At 36.5% G+C, this 15,565-nt stretch overlaps 2 protein-coding genes across 2 annotated transcripts in view; one reads left to right on the forward strand and one right to left on the reverse strand.

Moving 5' to 3' along the window:
• Positions 1-12,365, forward strand: part of Pde3b (phosphodiesterase 3B) — a 153,024-nt gene extending 140,659 nt beyond the window's left edge. Inside the window, exons 12-16 of the mRNA XM_031387966.1 lie at positions 2,429-2,628; positions 5,959-6,162; positions 6,558-6,719; positions 9,068-9,320; positions 10,470-12,365. Coding sequence (XP_031243826.1) covers positions 2,429-2,628; positions 5,959-6,162; positions 6,558-6,719; positions 9,068-9,320; positions 10,470-10,687 — 1,037 coding nt within the window. The 3' untranslated portion in view covers positions 10,688-12,365. The remainder of the gene's footprint in view (positions 1-2,428; positions 2,629-5,958; positions 6,163-6,557; positions 6,720-9,067; positions 9,321-10,469) is intronic.
• The window catches only part of LOC116102828 (vitamin D 25-hydroxylase), a 35,631-nt gene continuing 27,539 nt past the window's right edge, over positions 7,474-15,565 (reverse strand). Inside the window, exon 5 of the mRNA XM_031387968.1 lies at positions 7,474-7,660. Coding sequence (XP_031243828.1) covers positions 7,500-7,660 — 161 coding nt within the window. The 3' untranslated portion in view covers positions 7,474-7,499. The remainder of the gene's footprint in view (positions 7,661-15,565) is intronic.

The following is a 15,565-nucleotide window of genomic DNA, read 5'->3' on the forward strand; positions in this document are numbered from 1 at the left end:
TTTCTGTTGGTAGGATTCTTGCGTTTGCCTTTCGCCATCTCTTGATTTTTGGTGTTAGATGTTCTTAGGGTCTTGTCCTGTCCCTGCCGCCCTGCAATTCCCCTGCGACTCGTGGGGCCTGTGCTTCCCAGCTGGCTGCTCCTATCTTAGAAACTCACTGTAGAGAAAATCCAGTTTAAATTTTTATGGTCAAAAAGCCAGCCTGGATTTTGATTATCTATAGTGTTGAATCTGCAGAACAGTTTCTTAATATTAGGTTTCTGTCAAATTATTATATACTGCTGTTATTAAGAACCTACTGTCTAAGCTTTAAGTAATTACTGAGTTTCTGTTTTGTTTCACATTTTACATTTTGTTGTTTGTTTGTTTGTTTTAACATAGCATCTTACATAGTCCAGATGGTCGTTGAACTTTAACGTGCTGGCATGGATAGGCCTGCATCACTAGTCTCAACTAATTTTTTAGTTTAATAGGGATATATTTTGCCATTTTTTTATTTTTAAAATTTAGTTTATAATTTAAGGGGGAAACCATGATGGCTATAACACGGGGAAATGTTCAAGGAATTGACCTGATGTTAATATTTAAAGTCTTGCTAGTAGCAGTTTGCCTACTTAATCCATGTCCATATATTTAGCTGATTTTTAACAACTGTTGTAAGGAGTGTTAAGAGTACAGCTTTCTCAATATATGTTGAAAAGATAAACAGTATGAAAATAATGAAGTGTAAAATTAAATTATCATTCATACATTAAAGTCATTGTGTTAAAAAATTCTTGTGATATATTGACTCAAATTATGATTAAGAAATCACTTGGACTTTGACAAGGCATATTTCTAACTGATGAACACAGCTGAGGACATCTCATATCTCTTATCTTGTATTTTATATGCTGCTTACTATAATACTTTTTGCATTCTGTAATTTCTTCCAATCCCTTTAGCAGCAATGATAGCTTGACCATTTAGTCTTAGCTAATATAAAGACACAGAAGTAGTTAGTGAGGTGTTAGGGACTGGAATCACAGAGAAGGGAGAATCACTGTTTCTGTCAGAAGGAAACTGAGGAGTGGTACCCAAGTAGTTCTGTTTTTCAGGCCTTTGTGTGTTCATACTTTTTGTAGAGCCTCATAGGAGGAAGAGGAAGGGGAAGAGAAATTGTAGTCAGTGTAGAAATGAAACAGTTCTTCTGGATGAGTTTTGAAAAGTAGCATCTCTAGAGAAAGGACTGAAGGAGCTGAGGGGGTTTGCAGCCCCATAGGAAGAACAACAATATGAACCAACCAGTACCCCCCAGAGCTCCCAGGGACTAAACCACCAACCAAAGAGTACACGTGGAGGAACCCATAGCTCCAGCCGCATATATAGCAGAGGATGGCTAGTCAGTTATCAATGGGAGGAGAGGCCCTTGTTCTTGTGAAGGCCCAGTGAGTGCCAGGACAGGGAAGTGGGAGTGGGTGGGTTGGTGAGCAGGGGGAGAGGGGATGGGATAAGGGGTTTTTGGAGGGGAAACCAGGAAAGGGGATAACATTTGAAATGTAAATAAAGAAAATATCTAATAAAAAAAGAAAATAAAGAAAAGTAGCATTCTATATTAAAGAGCTTAATTTGGTGATACATTAAATTCCCTCATGTTCATATTGTTTTTAAATCAAATTTTATTCCCAAGTTTTATCCATTTAGATCCTTTTTTATATATACTATATATTCTTAAGTTTTTTTTCATTCAATATGTTTTGATCATATTCTTTCCTCTCTCCCACTTCTTCCCATATCCTCCTCACCTCCCTACCTACCCAACTACTTATTCCTTCTGTCTGTCTGTCTGCCTGTCTGTGTTTCTCAGAAAAACTAAAAAACAAAAAACAAAACCCAAGAGAAAAATAACAAAAAGAAAGTCAAACAAACTTTGAAAAAAGAAAATTAGTCAAAGGAAAGGTAACAAGATACTCCCTCCCTTAAAATAGAGAGTCTGTGTTTTAGTTAACTACCTTTAGGCATAGGACCTGTCCTGGAGTGTAACTGACTGGTATACCTACTTTTATACTCCCCTGGAGCAAACTGATTTTCCCTTTCCTAGGAGGTTTCAATTACAAGTATCCTCTTGGTTATGGGCAGGGCTTTGTCTACTTCTTTTTGGTGCTAGTAGTTTGTATGACTTTTATGTTTAGCTCTTAAAAACAAATGTTTAGAAAATTATACACTTAGAGTTTTCATGTATTTATTAGTCTGAGCAAGAAAGCATCAACCTAGTGTCAGAATCCTCTAATGTCCTTCAAGATAAACAATGGAAAGCTTGTTCTTAAGTCCTTTGAGTCTATTTAATTTTAATAAATTAGTACTGATACTACTTATGAGAAATTCCATCCTTAGAATAATTGTCAGGAAGTTACATGCTAATGTTTGTTTACTATTTATTGCCACACAGATTCAGATGGTAGACTTAGTTCTGGACAGATTGCTTACATTTCTTCGAAGAGTTGCTATATTCCAGATATGAGTTATGGCTGCCTATCTTCAAACATTCCTGCATTAGAATTGATGGCTTTATATGTGGCAGCTGCCATGCACGATTATGATCACCCAGGAAGAACAAATGCGTTCCTAGTGGCTACAAATGCACCTCAGGTAGGAAAAAAATTTTCAGAAGCTTAAGAATAATTCCAAAAATTTTTTATAACCCATTGCGTATCACTTTATAATCTGTCTTTCTTGTGAATCATAATTTTAGTAAACTCTTCATTGTAATTAGTTGATGAAAACACATGATGATGAATGCTAAGGGAATTTTGAAAAATTAGTTTCTTCAGCTATAAAAAAGAATATGAAATAACTCCATATTTCATGAATCCTAGATCTTGATTGAAATATTTTTGTTTTTTTTTATCAAATTGAGAAGACTCTGGTTGGATCTTTGTTCTTTCTAACCGGGTCTATAGTATGGCTAAAAGTTGTAATAACTAAGGAGAGCCTTAATGTTCTTTCTATTTTCTCCTATGATTTATTCTATGATTACCTTCTGTTCTTTAGCTATGAACATATTAGTGTACTAACAGTTTCTTTCCTTGGGCTGGCAAGATGCCTTACCAGATAAAGGCACCTCTCTTCAAGCATGACAACCTGAGTTTAATCTCTAAGGCCAACTTGATAGAAAAAGAGAACCAGTTACCACAAGCTGTCCTCAGACCTCCACACATGTACTATGGCATGCACATGTATCCTCATCTCACATAAACAAATATATAAATACAAATGTAATAAAAAGATTGACAACAATTTATTTTGGTAAAGTATTTTATATGGAGGGAATATAGTTGATAAAGTACCAAACTCTTTTAGGGTCACATCACAGTCTGAATAAAGGAGTATGAATTCCCAACAGGAGTACTGTGACTGTCATAGCTTTAAACATGAGGACTTGGCATTAAACATGGTTTTTAGAAGAACTGATACCAGGAGGCTTGTGTTTGATTTCTGGTTGCCCTCTTGTTCATGAGCTATATGAATGAAGATAGAAGCTTAATTATCCCTCTAGGGCTGGGAGAGGGCTAACCTCTTAAAAACATCTGTGTCCAAAATATGAGGAACTAAGTTAAGATCCCCAAAACTCATGTTAAGAAGGTAGACAACAGTGGCCATGTTTTTGAAACCCAGAACTGGGCAAGGAAAGGTTAGTGGGGTGTCCCTGAAGTTCATATTGGTCTGTCCAAACAATGAGCTTCAGAGTGTTCATTGGGGGACTGTCAACAAAAACAAAGATAGAAAGTGATGAAGAAAAGACACTATCAACGTCTGGCTTTCACATGCATTTGCAGGCACATGTTTACCCATCCACATTAATAAGTATGTATAACATACGAAACCACACACAGTGTTTTCCACTGGAACAAAAAAATGTGATATTAAGGGTAAAAAGAGGATGTTTCTAAAATTTTGTCACTCTGATAAAACACCTAAAGCAATCATCATTTTAAAAGGGATGGTTTATTTTGGCTCATCATTTTAGAAGTTTCCATTTATAAGATCAGTGGGTCACATTGCTTTTGGGCCTGTGTGGATATAACTCATGGTGAGGAGTGTGTAGTGAAGCAAAACTCCAGTGTTAAGGAAACTAGCATGTGAAAAAGATACGAAGAACTGGCATCCAACAATCCTTTGCACAGGCATGCCCAGTATTTAAGTCATACATTTACCTTCAGGCAGAAGATTTCTCTCTTAAAATACTGGAGGAAGCTTCCTGGAGAGGAGTTACTTGTATGGGCATCAGTACTCCAGACTAAGTAGTTCTCTATAGAAATGTAGTAGGTGGCACTCAGCTAGAGAACAGGCCTCCACCAACCCCCATTCACATTCTTGGAGTTTCTTCTCCTCTAGAGACTCAGCACTCAGCACGACACCAGAGGAAAGCTGTTTACAACACAACTAGTGACTTAGGCTTGCCACAACCTGTTCTTATTTTTTTCCTGGGTATTTGAAGTTTCTAGTAGGAGGATTATATATAAATGCTGATATCAATTCTGATTTTTGCTTCCATTTTATTTCTCTTTAGTAATTTCAAAGGACAGTTTGAATGGTAAAGGAGCTGCCCTGACTCTCCAAGAGTTTTTAAAGCCACTGGCTAGCTAGCGTCAGATAATACCCAGTGAACATGTGTTAAAAATATCACTGTGTATGACGAGGAAAAACAAATTTCAGGGGCTCATTTTTATACTTCTGCTTTATGCAGGTTCCACGGATTGAACTAGGTCATGAGGCTTGTGTAATAAATTGTACCTGCCGAGCCATTTCACTGGCCCATGAACAGTGTATTTTAATGATCTGAGAGTTTTGTTACTTTCTGATATGGTGGAGTTATTTTGATGACTTATCAATCATCATTAAATTAAGCATGAATTTGTCAACACTGTTAAATATAAATTGTCCCCTCATGGAGTCTTTGGAGTAAAGCCTTTTTAGGGGGGACTTATAATGCTTAGAAGTTATCTGAAGGTTGATGAGAAGCTTTTATGTGGCTCAGAACAGCTTAAATCATTCGATTGTGTAAGGTGATTTAAGGTGATCTATGGCATGCAGGCATGCTCACATCTAGGCTCAGATAACAGGTATAGGAATCAAGCTCACATGTATTTCTCCTGATACCACTCGCCCGGTTATCTGTCTTCCTTTCCTGTTAGGTAGTAAGGACAAGGAAAACAAGAACAAAGCTTTGTTTTTGCTTTTTAATCCCTGCCCTTTGATACAACTTGACATGGATTTTTTTAAAAAATTAGTTACTGCTTCTTTAGTAATTTTGATAGTGTATAGTTTTTAGAGCCAGTAGGAGCTTTAGAAATTCTATATTCTACTGGTTCTGAATTCCCCTCAGGGCCTTGCACTGGTATGAGGTAGAGAAAATTGAGCTCCTACTGTTGAATCCAGGAGATTTGTGATGATACCTGTTATTTTTATCTCTTACTACTCAGGCACTGTGCCAGGATGGGAATATAGACTAAGTCCTCAGACATGTAGGTCTCTGGCTTACCTTGGGTATTATCTCTTCTTTAGTTAACTATGCTGCTGCAGAATAGAGCTGTACCCTAATCCTGTTCTGTATCCCACTGCATTTTTTTATTAGAAGGGTTACAACTTGAATGTTTGCTTCAAAAATACCACACACACACACACACACACACACACACACACACACACACATATCACTTCAGAGGCATCATGGTATTTTACAGAGTATTTGAGGATAAATATTTTATTTTAGACGTGCACATCAGAAGGAAAGTTATCCTTAGCTTCTTTGCACTTTGGTCTATATATTTAAAATCTTAACAACCTTTCATCATAGATATTAAAATCCTGCTAATATACTTCACTTTGTAGTAGGTATTCACTATCCAGACCTGTTTCTGAGTGATTGAAGCTCTCACTGTGTGAGGTGCATGTCTCATTCTTCTTTATTCTTTTTAGGCAGTTTTATACAATGACAGATCTGTTCTAGAAAATCATCATGCCGCATCAGCTTGGAATCTGTACCTTTCTCGCCCAGAATACAACTTCCTCCTTAACCTTGACCACATGGAATTCAAGCGGTTTCGTTTCTTAGTCATAGAAGCAATCCTTGCTACAGATCTCAAAAAACATTTTGATTTCCTTGCTGAATTCAATGCCAAGGTTTGTTATGTAAAGTAGTGCCTGATTTTAAAAAGGGAAATTGTTGTGTTATAGATGAAAAGTGGTTTTTAATGTTATGTTGGAATAACATTACACATGATGTAAGAATAAATAGCTGATATTAAGTAATATTATCACACTATTTTAAATAAACTTTATTATGTTAATATGTCTCAAAATACTTTTGCTTGCTATGCTTTCTTTTGATAAACAGATGAATTTTATTGTGGCTTTTTTTTCAAACAGTAACAAACGAAATAATTATATCCAAGGTGTTTATAGCAAAATTTGAGTTAGTCAGGGCCAAGTGAGATATTTTGTGAAATTAAAGTTGAGTTTCTAAGATGTCATTTTGTGTCCTCAGAACCTAAAACAATTCTGTTTGTCCAAAATAGGCCAATGATGTAAATAGTAACGGTATAGAATGGAGCAGTGAAAACGATCGACTCTTAGTCTGTCAGGTGTGCATCAAATTAGCAGATATCAATGGCCCAGCAAAAGATCGGGATCTACATTTGAGATGGACAGAAGGCATTGTGAATGAATTTTATGAGCAGGTAAGATAAAACGTGAGATCGTTGGGATTTTGAAGAGGTGCCATATGAAGAAAGCACCTTTGGGGGCTTCAAATGCTACAGGAAATACAATTGCTACAGGAAGTATAAGAGTTGCCCTGAATGGAGCTCAGTGTTGTGTGGACCCTAGCTCTTAGTGTTTTCTCAGTTCTAACTTTGCTGCTGATATTTTTTTAAATTTATTTTATGCATAAGGATGTTTTGCTTGCATGTGTATGTCTGTGCACCATGTGTGTGCCTTGTGCTTGTAATGGTCAGAAGAGAGCTTTAGATCCACTGTAATTGGAATTACAGGTGGTTGTAAGCCACCATGTGGGTTCTGTGAATTGAACTCAGGTCCTCTGAAAGAATAGCCAGTGCTTTTAACCACTGAACCATCTCTCCAACCACTATTGCTAACGGTTAAAGTAGCAAACCAAAAATACATAGCTTATTACCTGTCTGAAATAAGTTGACTAAACTTTTGGCTGGATAGATAAGGATAGACTCTGGTCTCCAAGGTCGCTTTCAATGTAAGAATCTATACCTTAGAACAGTTGATTTCCAAATGAAGTAGTTTTTTTTCTCCAGTGTATTATTTTTATTACTTATTTGGGGATTTCATACAATGCACCCTATCATACTTGCTTTTCATTCCTCCCAGGTTCATCCTCCCACACCCTTTTGCCCCCAAACCAACCAACCAACCAACCAACCAACCAACCAACCAACCAACAAAAAACCCCAAAGCCTCACCAAGTGCAGTTTGTGTTGCCAGTGTACTCACTGGAGCATGGTCAGTCTCCCAGTGTCCAGCAATTCAATGACTTCAGATTCATAACTGAGAACCCCAAAATGAAACAGTCCACATAGGAAGCTACTGAAGAGAGTCCTTAAACACTGTTGTAAAGATGCTAAGTTCAGCTTTTCACAGTTGATGGCTTCTGGTAGGACATGTGGAAGGACCAAATAAAAGAGTTTTTAAGGGAGTTTATGGTATTCTCAGAACATAATCATCAAAAGTCATTTTCAAATTTGTTACAGAAAGACTGTGCTTGCATTAAAGCATCTATGGCAGTAGAAGTCCTGACAGAAAATAAATTATAGGATAGACATGAGTTCAGAAGTTCTAAGTAGTTTTCTAAGATGAATTATGAACATGCTACTCTTTTATATCTTTTAAAACCTTAGCTTTAAAAGATTCTTAACTATTTGCAGAGTCTGTACCATTTTGAGAGGGTGGTTCCCCATAATGTTAAAGAAAGCTGATTATCTTAAGTATCTTTAAAATATCAAATACCACCCACTATACTATATTCCTTTGGAATCATTGGCCCTAATAATCATGAATATTCAAAATGATTACAAAGTTAAAATTCCTCTGCCTTAGAAAATAGGAGTAATGAAGTTGAGCTTGTTGGATCATGAATATTTACCCCATGTTATCTTGTAAAGGTACATTGTCTTTGGCATACCCTTGGAAGTTACAAAATACCATACTGTGTAACCTGTTATCATTGAGTATTAGAGTAGAAATTGCAAATTACATATTACCTTAAACCTTCATTTATTACTCTAAATCAAATAATTTAGCATTAATTTATTAATTATAAACTATTAACACTGATATTATAGAATGTTGCAGATTGAGAGTAAAATTATTACTATTTACCTAAAAAATATATTTTCCCTGTTCATTAAATATCAACAGTATTAGTTCATATAAACAGAATATGAGAATAAACTTTTAAGATTTCTCAAGTGAAGAAAAGACAGTGACTTTTTGCCCTCTGCTGAGCTGACAGAGGTCTCAGGAATAGCAGCTGACGTGTCCATCAAGCTGCACGCACTCCATCCTAACAGTGACCACTGAGTCATTAGTGTTTTGTATAAAGATTATTTTGATGTAGACTGAGTTTTAAAAAATCTCAACATACTAGGTATGGTGGCATACACCTTAATTGCAGGACTCCAGAGGCAGAGGCAGGCGGATCCCTGTGAATTCAAGACCAGCCTGATGTACAGAGTGAGTTCCTGGGTAGCAAGGCCTATGTAGATATGTTCTTTTCACTCTTTTTTTTGGGGGGGGGGTGCGTTCAAGACAGGGTTTCTCTGCATAGCACTGGCTGTCCTGGAACTTACTCTGTAGGCCAGGCTGGCCTCAAACTCAGAAATCCACCTGCCTCTGCCTCCCAAGTGCTAGGATTAAAGGCGTGTGCCACCACCGTCCAGCAATTGTTCTTTTCTCAAAATATGAAAAATAAATAAAAGGAAAAAACCCTCAAGATAATACTAACAGTAAACTTTAATGGTTATATTTTTAGTAGCATTTTTCTTTTTGAAATTCTCAGGGAGATGAAGAAGCAACCCTGGGCCTACCCATTAGTCCTTTCATGGATCGTTCTTCTCCTCAACTAGCAAAACTCCAAGAATCGTTTATCACCCACATTGTGGGCCCCCTGTGCAACTCTTATGATGCTGCTGGCTTGCTGCCTGGTCAGTGGATAGAAGCAGAAGAGGGTGATGATACAGAAAGTGATGATGACGATGATGGTGAAGAATTAGATTCAGATGATGAAGAAACAGAAGACAATCTAAATCCTAGTAAGGAAACTATGTTTTGCTTATTGCTACTAAATACAAATGTTTACTTAATTTGGATTTACATTTTTACATCTTTAGTAGAGATATGTTGAGTAACTCCCATCTAAGTGTTCAGGTTGAATAGTCAGGTTTAGGATAACTGCTGTGTGCTGGTACTGGGTTACTTCTATAGTACAATGGAGACTCTTAGTGAAAGGAACATTTTTCAAGATGCCGTCCTCCAGTGAATGCTCATCTGAACATCTCTGAAGTGAGTCTTAGCAGTTAGACTCTTCATCTCACCCTCTTCAAACATCAAAACAGCTGGAGAGCACAACTTCCCAGCAGTCTCACATGGACTCAGGAAAGAAAGAAAGGCAGTAGGGAGAAAGGAGAATAGGGCCCTTAGCTCTGAGAGATGAACCAAGCTTTTAATATTAAAAACGAGTTATAGAGCAACATTTTTCTGAATAAGACAGTGAAATTAAGTAGAAAATTAAATCTTATCTTTGAAACTATTAAATGCCACTTCCTCTGTATTTTAAAGTAAGACTTAAATTATACCTATCTAGACACTTTTTTCTAAGATTACTAAGAATCAGAACTATAATACAATGGGAATGTCGTTTTTATTTAGTGGTGGAACCTCTCTGTTGATGCTGTCCTCCTGCCAGTGTTCTTCAGCGGGCTCTACTTATATAAGTACCTCTACCACTTCTGACACACATGCCTTGTGTTTAGGGTTAGGAAGGCAGAGAAGAATCTTATGTCAACTTGGTGTCAGTTGACTGTCTTTTCAAAATAATGTTCCCCAGAATACTGGTAATTTACATTTAATTGACTACATTAAGAGATTACAAACTATTTTTAACTTTAGATTATTATGATTTTCATCTTAAATTTCAGCTTCTCTTCCAACCCAGTATTCTCTTTACCTTGTCTCTATTTTGTTTCTATCCAGGACCACCCCTACCCAGGACCACCCCTACCCAGGACCACCCCTATCACTCAGAGCTTTGTTCTGTTTAGGATGTGATTTCCATAGTGTGGACAATATGTTTATAACCTTAGAGCATATGTAACTAGACTAGAGTACGTACTTAGGCATTTATTGAGTGGGCCGTTGGGTTTTATTTGCTTTAGTATAAATGTTTGTTTTAAATTTCACAGAACCACAAAGAAGGAAAGGCAGGCGGCGAATATTTTGCCAACTAATGCACCACCTCACTGAAAACCACAAGATATGGAAGGAAATCATAGAAGAAGAAGAAAAATGTAAAGCTGAGGGGAACAAACTGCAGGTAGATAATGCCTCCTTACCTCAGGCAGACGAGATTCAGGTTATTGAAGAAGCAGATGAAGAGGAAGAACAAATGTTTGAATGCTGAAGGAGCCTGGGGTGTTGTTCCCAGGGTCATTACCAAATGCTCACTGTGCTGATTCTCAGCTGACCATTTCCATGTGGACACGCCTTAATACTGTGAGAGGATCCTTGCTACCCTGGCAGTTCTCACTCCTAAGCACTTTCATTACAAACTAGAGACTGACTCTTAGAGCTGGCTGCAGTTGACTCGTGTGCAAAGCCTTCACTGGTGTGTAAATAGTGTGTCATAATGCTGCTTTGCTGGGTAGTGAGCTCTTACTTCTCATGATGAGGGAGGGAGGGCTAAAACTGAAAAGTGACTTCGGTTTTTGAAGTGGCCATAATTCTTTTATGAAAACAGGATTCATCTTGTATTTCCAAATATATCTTTTATGTCTTTGTTTGGGGGTGGGGTGGGGCAAGAAACAAACCTCTATGCTTAATACGAAAAGGAATTCATTGTGGCCTTTCTGAGTGATATCTGCTCGTGGCAGTCCACTGTTGAGTGTGGTTCTCCTAGCTTCACCCATGAAGGACTGAGGACCTTTGTTATACTTAACAAAGCCCAGATGCATCAATTCCTGATGCTTTTTATTGTTGTGTATAATCTACTTAGGTGTTTTATTTCTGCCTAAAGTATTCAGGTTTGCTGTGGGCATCAGAAGTCTGAATTCTGTTCTTACTGATTTTGTTCCATGGTTGAATTTTAAAAGTGTTTAACAATGAAGGAGCTTTATTTTTTATTCAAATCTGTTCTTATTTTTATTCTTGCTCAGGATAAGTAATTTTAAACATTAATTATTATAAGCATGGCATAGACTTGCCAGAAAAAAAAATTGTCCTAATGTTGATGTTACCTTTTATGAAATGAGCACCATTTTATTTTAATTAAAGCCAAGAAAAATGAGATGGTTATCTTTTGCCTTAATGGAAAATCAAATGAAACCAATACCATCAAAGATATTGCCTAAATAATTAGTTATCTTTAGATATATGTCTTAGATGTCTTATATTCTTATGTCTGATTATGGTAAAACTGACATTTTTTGTTGTTAATATCTTTCTGCTTCAAGAGTACATGGCAAAGATGACACATCACTATGTAGTAATACTACAGCCCCACAGAATGACTGAATTTTGAAGTAAAGTACATAATGGGAGTGCATATTAATATTTACATAAAGTGCTATGAATAGTTCAATAAATAATTCCATAAAATGCTTATAAATAATTTACTAAGAAAATAGGCCACATTTATAATGTTTATATAATCTCATTAGAGTGCAGCTATGTGCCCTAGTTGTGAAAAATTATTGAAGTTATACAAAGCAACCAAAATGATACCAAGATGGTAAACTGGTTTCTCATTATCCTTTAAGACCATACAATATTTTGGAGCCATTGAACTTCATGCACAGTTAACTGTCAGTTTCCATAGTACTTCCTATATAGTGTGATGCTGGAATTTCTTACCTACCTAAAATATTTGGGTTATGCACAAGGCAGGCAGCAGTTAAAGATCATTTGGAGTACTGGTAGTTTTGATCCTGCAGGTACCATATTTAATGAATCACTACACTTTATTTATTAAACATACTGAGTGCTGAGTTCGTTCCTGTCACTTTTGTTACCACAACTACATCATTTGTAAACTGGTCCCACCATGTATTACTAAGTAATAAAATTTTAACTGATAATCAATCGAATTTGCATTTATATAATCCAGTGTGTATATTTCTCTAAAATGTGTTTTATATCATATGCAAATGTATTTATGCTGTTACTTTCTTTCCTACAGAAAACAATATATAAGTGTGTTTAAGTTCATACATGTACAGGCATGTATTATCAGAATCAAGTCTCTAAACTGTTATGTTATTTAAAGTTCATATTGGAATAATTTATTTTTAAATTCTGTCTTCTTGAAAGAAGTACATTTTTCTTCTAAAAATGTTACTGGGAACTCATTTGAAAATAATCCTTAAATTATTTAACCCTTGCTTAGTAAATATACATGGAAACATCCCAAAGAAATTAAAATTATTAAAATAATCTATCCAAAAATGTAAATATTATGATTGTAAGTCATAAGTGTGAGAATTTATTAAATATATACATACTTTTGTTAGGTGGAGTCCTACCTGAGGAATTTTCATAAATCTTATAAATCTTTCTGTGGTGTGAAGATAAAACTGAGTGCCACTAGCCTGCTGTGTGAACACTCTACCACATGAGCTTCTAGCTCATATTATAGTTCTTATTTTGTTTGCTATAGATTCAGATTAATTTTTATTAGGATTTTATCTGAAATCTAAAATTGTAATTCATTGGTATTATAAGTAACACTGTAAAGATCTGTGCTTTCTAACACAATTTTTTTCTCTATGGAAATCTAGTTTTTGTGGTTGTTATTTGATTGTTTGAAAGCTTTTTCCCCTGTCACTCCTCTTTCCTTTTTTGCTGTTGACCTGTCTGCTTATTTCTATAAGAGTCTGGCATTGCTTAAGTAATCAAAAATTCTCACTCTCCCTGTATTACAACTGATAGAAACAAACTTTACAAAAGAGATGAGTAGAACTAATTGGTTCCTTTATTATAGTTGCTCAGCCACTATGAACAGCTTTGAAGGGTTTGTGGGATAGGTAGTACAGGGATGAAGAGCTTCTCAGGAGAAAGGAATATTTTACACTGAGTGTGGAAGAATTCAGTTAGTTTTGATAAGATTGGAGTGAGAGAGAAATAATAAGAAACAATACAAATTGGGTCAGAACAGGAGAAACCATTTCCACATTGGAGAAGCCAAGAGTTTTAGGCTTACAGGAACACAGAGGGTAAGAAGAGGAACTGATTAATGAGGAGGGATGATGATTAATGGCGTCCCTTCTGTAGTATGGTGTGCCATTTAAATTTTACTCCTAAGGAAATAGGAACTGAAGGGTTTTAATGTTGGCCGCCTTACCCGTCCAGTTAGAAGTAAGGAGGCAAACACCAAGCCCTTCTCCATGCAGTTTAATCAGGAACCTTCATATTTACTTCTTCTTACTAGCTAGCTTCTTTTATATTCTTCCATATCTTCTTCTTACATCTTACTTATTACTGCTTACATCTTATTAGTTACATCTTATTAGTTACATACTTATTCCTAATTCTATATCTTACATCTATCCTTACATCTTACTTCTATATCTACATCTTCTCTCCTATCCCATTACCAGCCCCAATTCTAAATACTTACTCCTAAATCTTTTTTTTTATTTTAGATATTTTCTTTATTTACATGCGAATTTCTCCATTCCCAGTTTCCCCTCCAAAAAACAAAGAAACAAACAAAAACAACAAAACCAAACCCCTATTGCCTCCCCCTTCCCCATGCCTGCCACCCCGCCCTCTCCCACTTTCTGGCCTTGGCATTCCCCCACACTGGGGCTCAGAACCTTCACAGGGCCGAGGTCCTCTCCTCCTATTGATGATCGATTTTGCAATCCTCTACCATACACATGCTGCCTGAACAATGAGACCCCTCCATGTGCAGTCCTTGGTTGGTGGTTGAGACCCTGGGAGCTTACATAACCCATCACCAGCCCCTAATTCTACATATTTACTCACTACTTCTTATATTCTCCCTCTACATACTTACTATCTATCTCCAGCCCCCAGCCCTTGTGGGTTAAATACTTTCCCTGGTCCCAATCAGCACCAGCTATGTGGCAAAGCATAATAGGCTACAAGAAATCATGCCAGCTTGCATCATAAACTAGAGGCACACAGCTTTTCCAACTAAGGCTTGTTTATCTCAATGTTCTCTGCTCTGGCCGGAGACCAGGTGTTCAATATATATGTATAGGGTGGCAGCTGAGGCTCCCCACATTTTTACCTGAGTGAAATGATTAATTCTTTATATGTGGGTCATTAATACTACTTTGAATTGTTAAAAAGTTGTGGGATGCCATTGTTTGGATTGAGCTTCTGCCTTTGGCCCCGATAGACTAGACAAAGCCAAAATGGAGTTACTTTTGGTAAATGCCCTACAATCAGACTGAAACTTCAAGAGAATTAAGAGTCCCAACATTTGTTTTGCTGAAAAACAGATTTCAGTCTATCTGAGTGTCTTGTCCTATGTTTACCTAGAACAAAACAAAAAGCCCTTGTACTTTTTTAGTTTTTCCCTTTCCTCATTCCCACCTTACAAAAACCTGCCGATCTTTCTATATTTTGTAGACTCGATAGTGCCCTGATTTATATTTGGTAGATAAAAGCTTATAAGATTTATAATTGAATTTATTATAATTTTTTTCTTTTGACAGTTCTAATTTTTGTTTTTGACAGTGGAAGAATCAAGATTTAGAGACAGGGAAACCTTGTGAGTTTTGGCTAGATAGGTTACAGAGATATAGGCTGAAAGAGAAATGGTCTTAAGATTTAGGATACAGAATCAGTTTCCCTGGTGTCTAATTAGATTTGGTAGTAAGGAAAGTAACAGAATTCTCATTTGGAAACTCAATGTCTGAGGCTGAGAAAGAGAGAAGGAGTAGATTTTGGTATACCCTCTTTTTGGAGGGTAAACAGATGAATTCAGATTGGAACTGAAGGGTTTGATAGTATAGTCTAATATAGTTGCGTTCAGAAGAGAGAGATGGGTTAATGTTTGGATTCACTTGATAATGAAAACTACAAGGTGTAGTCAGAATATAGGGAGAGTAAAATATCTGAAACAGCTAGGTGGAGGAGACTTCTAAGAGAAACTGGTGGTAAGAAAGAGAAGGGCAAAATTAGAAGTCCAAGTAAATGGATCTTTTTCTTTTTTTAAAAAAGTTATTTATTTTTCTTTCTTTTTTACACTTCAGATTTTATTCCCCTCCCAGTCCACCCTCCAACTGTTCCACATTCCATACCTCCTCCCTTC

Source organism: Mastomys coucha, unplaced genomic scaffold (genome assembly GCF_008632895.1).
Source record: "Mastomys coucha isolate ucsf_1 unplaced genomic scaffold, UCSF_Mcou_1 pScaffold21, whole genome shotgun sequence".
In the NCBI taxonomy this organism is placed as follows: Eukaryota; Metazoa; Chordata; class Mammalia; order Rodentia; family Muridae; genus Mastomys; species Mastomys coucha.